Source organism: Aristolochia californica, unplaced genomic scaffold (assembly GCF_029961685.1).
Source record: "Aristolochia californica isolate CCGP_79_NKW_82.1479 unplaced genomic scaffold, dmAriCali1.0.hap1 SCAF_4, whole genome shotgun sequence".
Taxonomy (NCBI): Eukaryota; Viridiplantae; Streptophyta; class Magnoliopsida; order Piperales; family Aristolochiaceae; genus Aristolochia; species Aristolochia californica.
The window spans coordinates 5,788,065-5,795,983 of record NW_027182103.1 but is presented as its reverse complement, the minus strand read 5'-3'; the positions used below and the strand labels follow the sequence as shown (position 1 = coordinate 5,795,983).

Below are 7,919 nucleotides of genomic sequence, written 5' to 3'. Positions count from 1 at the left end.
CTTTCTCACAAAAGTACTTTGAGAGGATTTTCAAAGGATTGAGAATCAAAACTTGTAGAAGTGCCAATAAATGCTCATTAACTTCTCAATGGGAGATTTGATGGGATATTTAAAAGTTCTCATATGCAAAAATTTGAGTTTACATTGATTTGATCAGTGTAAATTAACTTGATCGATCAATCGAGTGTAAAGACTATTTTTTTGTTAGAATGTGTCTTATCGATTGATGGTATGATCGATCAATTAGAATTCTCTTTGGCAGTGCAATACAAATATGATCAATCAATGAACTTCCTATGATCGATCATATTTCATGTCCCTAACTAGCAAAGTTATGTATGATCGATCAGTCACAAAGGTTGATTGATCATGTTTTATGTCCCTGACTAGCAAAGTTATGTATGAACGATCAATCACAAAACTTGATCAATCAATCAACATGAATTTGCTTTGCCTAGACAATATTGATCGATCCGTCCAAATGGAATGATCGATCATGCTTTATAGCATGGTTTGGCCATGTTCTGGATGATCAACCAATCAATTTAGGTTTGAAATTAAGGGTGTTACTCTTTTCTCTTTTTAGTTCATATTGATGTAGGGGGGACCAATAAATGTTTCAAATATTTCTCATTCTAAGTATTTAATCATATTTGTTGATGACTGTACTAGAGTGACAAGGTTATTTTTTTATGAAAGATAGATTTGAAGTCTTACCCATATTTAAATCTTTTTTTTTTTTGCCATGGTCTCTACTCAATTCATTTCTAAACTGACCATTCTAACAATGCCAAAAAGCACATGTTCAACGATTTTCAAGACTTTTGTAATGAAAATAACATTATTTATTAGACATCATGTCTTTACACCTCATAATAAAATGGAGTGGTTGAAAGGAAAAATAGACACTTAGTTGAAGTTGCCCATGCTCTACTACAGTGTATGAATATGCCTCATTTTTATTGGCCACATGCTATTCTCACTACTTGTTTCCTCAGTTCCTCATAACATATCACCATACTCCATGCTCTTTCCTAATGATAATGTGTTTTCCTCTTCCTTCGAAGATATTTGGACCTACCTGGTTTGACACATCTCCCCACACAAACAAGTTAGCCCCTCAAGCTATTAAATGTAATTTTTTGGGCTATTCTCTAACGCAGAAAATCTATGATCGGTATAACCCCTCCTTAGAAAAAATTGTTTGTGTTCACCGATGTTACTTTTCTTAAGGAAAAATATTATTATCTAGTAGGTGGTGCACCACCTAGGTTCTCATCTTCTAAAGGTTTTTTCCAAGCCTATGCCGTCATTGGAAAATCTATTCAGTTCAAGCACAGACAACAACAATTCACAACCTTCTACTTAGTTGGTTGAACATCCTCATGTGGAGTCTATAGATCCTCTTGGGGTTAGTTCGCATATCTCTTCTTCGGTTGTACTTGGTCCTCCCTATGACACTTGACCTGTTGCTCTTAGAAAAGAACCTCAATCTTACATTGAACCATCTACATCTCACCTTATGTCTAATTTTGTATCTACTTATTGGTTATCATCTAGTTACTACATTTTATTTACCTCCATTTCTTCTACCCCTCTTCCTAACTCTTATCGGCCCTTTAGAATTCAGGATAGAGATCAACAAATGGAAGAAGAAATGGTAGCCTTGTATGAAAATCAAAATATTCCATTTGATGCCCCTACCACTACACAAAAAATAAATAAATAAATAAATAAAATAGTCGGATGCAAGTGGGTGTTCAAGGTTAAACATAACCCAGATGGCACCATGGCAATGTTAGGAATTAGACGCCCTAATTCCAAATTAACGAGTGCAATAATAATAATTACGAAAGAGAAAAAAACAAGCACGAAAATACACAACAAGGTGAGACTACATCTTGTCTTCCATCACTGTTGTAATTCATTATAAATATGAAATAGTTTACAAGAGAAATCACACACACTTACAGGTGTTTTTCTCTAACTTCCTCTCGACCGCAACTGATGATCTTATTCCGGGTGGTGATGAAACCCTAACAATGACACTCCCAAATATAAAGAGAAAATTAGGGCAATCGGATTACAAGTGTAAAATCCCCAAACTACCCTTACTAAAATAGTAGTCAATATATCATGGATTTAGCGGGGGTTCTGCCCCTCTTCCAACCCCCACAACGACCTTACCGCAAAGGTCGACCCGCGTACTAACTCAACGTAAGGCGTTAATTGGGCTCCACAACTTAACAGACAAGACTTAAAGTTAGGCTGGTGGTTAAAGGATATACACAATGTCATAGAATTGATTATGATGAGACATTCTCCCATGTGGCCAAATTGAATCCAATACTACTTTTATCTCTTGTTGCAAATTTTAAGTGGTCCTTATACCAACTTGATGTGAAAAATACATTCCTTAATGGAGTTATTAAATAAGAGATTTATATGGATTAACCACCTGTGTTTATGATTGAGAAGGACTTGGTGTAAAAATTATAGAAATCTTTGTATGGGCTGAAACAATCACCAAGAGCATGGTTTGATAAATTTAGTAGAGTAATGCTATAGTTTGGTTTCAAAAGATGTATGATGGATACCTTTGTATTTTTCAAACATACTAATAAAGGGAGTGTTATACTAGTTGTGTATGTAGATAATATTATTGTGACAAACAATGATTCAATAAGTATCAACAAAGTGAAAAAGAGGTTGTGTAAAAATTTCAATACAAAGGAGTTGGGACTCCTCCAATATTTCCTTTGGATTGAACTGCTACAATCCAAGTATGCCATTGTTTTGCCACAAAGGAAATATGCATTTGATTTACTCAATGAAACAAAAACATTAGTTTTTTGTTCTACAAACACACCTATGGATACTAATGTGAAATAATATGTTGGATATGGCAAAGATGTAGTAGATATTGGAGAAACCAAACGTTGGAAGGAAAATTCATATCTTACTATAACTAGACATGGCATTTCTTTTGTATTAAATATTGTTAGCCAGTACATGCACAAGTCTCAAAATTCTCACTGGCAAACTCAAGAAAGAATCCTTCGGTACTTGAAAAATCTCGTGGACAGGGTCTTCTATATAAATACCATGGTCATGTTGATATTGAAAGTTTTGCAAATGCTAATTGGGCAAACTCTCCAGATGACAGTAAATCTACCTCATGATATTATACATTGGTTGGTGGAAACCTGGTGATTTCGAAGAGCAAGAAGCAAAATGTGGTTGTAATGCAAAAGCATAATACAAAGCCATAAAACACGCAATGAATGAATGATATAGATTGTCTCTTCTCTCAAAACTAGAATTCAGCAAAGACACCCCAATGAAACTTCATTGTGATAATCAAGGTATCATCCATATTGCCTCTAATTCAGTCTTTTATGAAAGAACAAAATACATCAAGATTGATTATCGTTAAACAATGTAATATATCTATAGTGGCATTGATGTAAAAGTTTTTTCTTTCTTGTCATTTTCCCACCCTACTTAGGGTAAAGTGTTGTGATGTAATTGTCATACTTTTACACTTATAAAAAGAGATTAAGGAGGAGGATTAGATATGCTTTCATAACCCTAATTCTCTCTTCCCACGTTCTCATTCTTTCCTCTCAACAATCGTCTCCTCTCTCTTGCCCTTTCTCTTTTCTCTCTCTCTCTCTCTCTCTCTCTCTCTTCTCTTACTGAAAGGTCTTCTAAGATTATAGTAACAGAATTCTAAGATATAATAATGAGTAAGTTTTAAATTGTTTTATTAATAGTTCTTCAATAAGCAAGTTTAGCTTTGTTTTATTAATTTCTCTATTAAAATAAAAATGTTATATCTTTAAAGCTTGAGTTCAGTATAAGCTAGCTAAGTCGATATAAAGGTTGGTATAGGGAATAAAATTGAGCACATTATCCTATAGAGGTTGTCGATTCGAGTTGCAGGTGGCTTCAACTTATCCTAAAGGCCAATAAAATCCTCCACAATATTACAAGTGAGACAGGCTAAAATACTATTTTTGTTGAAAGGCTAAATTATAAAAATCATGTTTTTCTCGACTTCTTAATATGTTGCATAGGTGGAATTCACCATGAAAGGTATGTATAATTTAGTTTTCTCATGATTTTTTTTTTATTATCTCCAATGTCTAAATACAATGATTGGATCTTTGAAGATTTCATGATTTTATCATAGGTTGTGTTAAAAAGTATTATCCAATGATTAGAGATAACTTAGAATTATTGTAAACAATTTGTAATGGATTAAATGGGCTAGATTAATGCTCTCGTGGCTTTGATTGAACCATTCACTATATTGTTTAGCTAATAAGGTTCGGTCCAATATGTTCTTTACCAATTCATTACCTTTGGTACCCGGTTTAAGAGTTATCTTCCTTGTTCAATGGCTTCCATAATTTGTTCATCAAATTTATTGTTGGTTCATATCATTTCCATACTCGGTTCATGATTTTATCACCTTGTTTGTGCAAAAGATCCAGACGTAAGAACGACCATCCTCAACGAAAGAAACAGTTTTTGCAGGCAAAAAATTCATGATAAGACATCTCAGAAAACTCTTTCTTGCAAAAAAAAAAAATGTATAAACATGTACCGCATTCCTCAAAATTGTAGAAATTGTAATCCAAACATGGCTACTCTAGTCTCATCTTCATGTTTGCTGCTTGTCCTTGTCTGGCCTGCTCTTTGGACGCAACAGGTTCTCTGCAGGTTTCATGAAATGAATTCAGCTCCACCCGTGAAGATGATGATCCATGGAATTTACTCAGGTCCACCTGTGAAGATGAGCATGGCCGATAGGTACGAGCTTTGGCTGGAGCAATATCGACCCACCTACAAAGACGACAAGGAGAAACAGTATCGCTTCATGGTGTACCAGTCGAATGTCCTCTTCATCGATTCCTTCAACTCTCAAAATCACTCCTTCAAGCTGCTGGACAACAAGTTTGCAGACCAAACTAATGACGAGTTCAGGGGCAAGTACTTGGGTTATGGCTTCAACCTCTCGCACGAACATGAGAAGACTCCTTTCAGATACGAGAACATGACCGGGCCACCCATCAGTGTTGATTGGAGAAAGAAGGGAGCAGTGACTCATGTTAAGGACCAGGGACAATGCGGTATAACAATGCTCGCATCAGTTCTGTTTGTTCTTCCTTCATTTTGATTACTTTCCCATCAACAAGTTGCCTCTTCTTCTTCTTCACAGGTGGCTGCTGGGCCTTTTCAGCGGTGGCAGCAGTGGAGGGCATTACGCAGCTCAAGACTGGTAAACTGCTGTCTCTGTCAGAGCAAGAGCTCATCGACTGTGATGTGGGTGGGGAGAACCTGGGCTGCCGAGGAGGTTACATGGAAAATGCCTTTCAATTCATCAAGAAGAATGGTGGCGTCACCACCGAATCCAACTACCCTTACACCGGCACAGACGAGTCTTGCAACAAATCAGAGTTAAAAAGCCACCAAGCAATTATCAACGGCTATGAAAATGTGCCGCCTAACAGTGAGAAGAGTCTCGTTGCTGCAGCCGCCGGCCAGCCTATCTCTGTTGCTGTTGACGCAGGAAGCAAGGCCTTTCAGTTTTATGCAAGAGGAATTTTTCATGGGGATTGTGGGAACCAACTCAATCATGGGGTGACATTAGTAGGTTACGGTGTAGAGGAGAACAGTGAGCACTGGCTGGTTAAGAACTCCTGGGGTACCCAATGGGGGGAGGCTGGATATATGAGGATGAAACGCAATGTTTCCAGTAAGCAAGGGCTTTGTGGCATTGCCATGAAGGCCTCTTACCCTGTAAAGTAATCTCAATGAAGCTTTTTCTTACTAAATATGAATAACGAAGTCTAAAGTTGCCATTACATGTATGGCATTCTATCTTCATTCAAAGTGATCATAAGCCATCAGAGAAAACTATGTTCAATGGTAGTAGTAGAATATTACAGTGAGGCTGAGGCTCTATTTGAAGTAACTGTGAAATGATCCAAGCCCATGCTCCACATAGGAGTGCATGGAATTCATTCTTGCCAGGATAATGATTATGACTGCTGCATTCTGGCATCCACTACTTCCCCCATGTTTTCTACAACACTCCAGCCATCCCCCACTGTACTTCCATTTTTACCACTTTCCTAAAGAAGGTAATCCAGTTTCAAGCTCAGGTGCAAGTGGCAGCCATTGGCACATTGTCTTGCTGCCGGTGCAGTGGTTTGATAAGTTGTTTTGGATTTACAAAGGATATTTTTTCTTGCCAGAAAGTAAAAAACTGTCACTTAAATGTAATCCGATCAGTCTATGGTCCTGTTCTTACCAATGAAAATTCATTATATGAATCAGAGCATCAAGGCAAAAACTAAAATCATAATCGTAAGTCTACAATGAACTACAATGAATTCAATAGTAAGAAAATTTAAAGCAATTGACAAAGAGGATGACAACAATGAAATTGTAAATGATGGTTTGATTAGCAGATCACTGCAAACCTTGTTTTGCATCTTCCCTGCATCTCCTGTTAACTTCAAGGAATTCACTAGTAAAACAATTTAAAGCAATTGACAAAGAGGAGGACGACAATGAAATTATAGATGATAGTTTGATAGGCACATTACTGAAAACCTTGTCCTGCATCTTCCCTCAATCTCCTGTTAACTTCAATAGCACTTGCCAATCTTGTTTCAACAACGAAAACCAGTGCTCCGACCACCGTTCATTTGTAAATCAAAGACATAGATACAAGCAATTAGAATCCCTTCTCTACAAAGTTAGCAACCCATTGGCATATTCAGGGCCTTCAAGACATCTTTAAACTCAAAATCATGGGTCAGTTTGTTGAAATGCTCAACCAGTTTGTACTCTGTATCATTCAAATAAAATGAATGAGCTGTCTCCAATAGGTACTGTACTTCTTCATCACTGAGCTTGTTGGTGAACACAATATCCCCATGAATGAGAACTAAACCCTTGCTTTCAGCAAATTCAGTGTAATATGTCTTTCAAACAAGGAGCTGCTTGAGCTCCTCTTGCCTTATAATCCTCAAGACCAGTGAATAACATATAGGGTACCTGTGCTGCAAACAAAATTTGGAAAAGTAATATCATATTTGCTGGTGATGCTATTGATGTAAATAGCAAAGTGACAACCTGTTCAGAAATAATTCCTGTCCATGACATGCCACACGTCAACAAAAGGAAGGGTGGTAGTAGTGGTAAACATTTACTCCATGCACGAACCTCCATAAGTAGCTGTTTTCATGCATAGTCTTCGATCTGTACCTAGATTTTGTCCCATCTCAGGTACAAGGTTTTGCAGGTCAACCTACTAAAACCCGTCAATATTAAATTTGATGCAGTATCGAAATCGGCTTTCCAACGCCACTTCTTTCTTTGTGAGATGTTTCCTCCTCTGATCTTCAGCCATAATTTATTTCCAGGACTCAATCCCACTTGAGTATACTCTATTTGGACTCTGCATTACTTTATAGGCAAATTATTCTGAGTTACTTTCTCATCTTTCAAAGCATGAGTCAATGGAGTATGATTTCTTCTCTTTTGGGGTTTGGAATGGCGTGGCAAATGTACCAACAAAGTGAAAAACCAAACAAGAAAGTTGCAAGTCAACTGAGAAGAGGACCCCGGAAAAAAAAAAATTCAACCAAATACAACTTGAGAAAAAATAAATTTAAGATTGAGACAACAGTTTATTCCTGCAGAATATTCAGATTTCTCTAATCTGCTCATAGAAACCAGCCAGCTTAAAGAAGGTGGAAAAAAATTCAGATGTGCACTTAGACATTATAGATACTGTAGATACATTAAAAAATTCAGAAATTGTTCAATATCCTAGAATTCAATTTACAACTCAGGCTTGTGTGGAAGCACTCTGATGCGTGTGGCTGTACTTCAAGCAG

General features: G+C 36.8%; 1 protein-coding gene across 1 annotated transcript; it reads left to right on the top strand.

Moving 5' to 3' along the window:
• Positions 1 to 4,614: 4,614 nt before the first annotated feature.
• LOC137963743 (senescence-specific cysteine protease SAG39-like) lies at positions 4,615 to 5,817 on the top strand. The gene is made up of 2 exons (XM_068810923.1): positions 4,615 to 5,138; positions 5,228 to 5,817. The coding sequence occupies exons 1-2, from the start codon at positions 4,649 to 4,651 to the stop codon at positions 5,815 to 5,817; spliced, it is 1,080 nt and encodes a 359-aa protein (XP_068667024.1). The 5' UTR covers positions 4,615 to 4,648.
• The last annotated feature ends 2,102 nt before the right edge of the window (positions 5,818 to 7,919 follow it).

What these genes read in the sequence shown, in the direction of transcription:
- LOC137963743 (XM_068810923.1), top strand. Translation starts at nt 4,649, where the DNA reads ATGGCTACTCTAGTCTCATCTTCATGTTTGCTGCTTGTCCTTGTCTGG. An exon ending in TAAGGACCAGGGACAATGCG is followed by an intron (nt 5,139 to 5,227) that starts GTATAACAATGC and finishes TCTTCTTCACAG; the next exon opens with GTGGCTGCTGGGCCTTTTCA.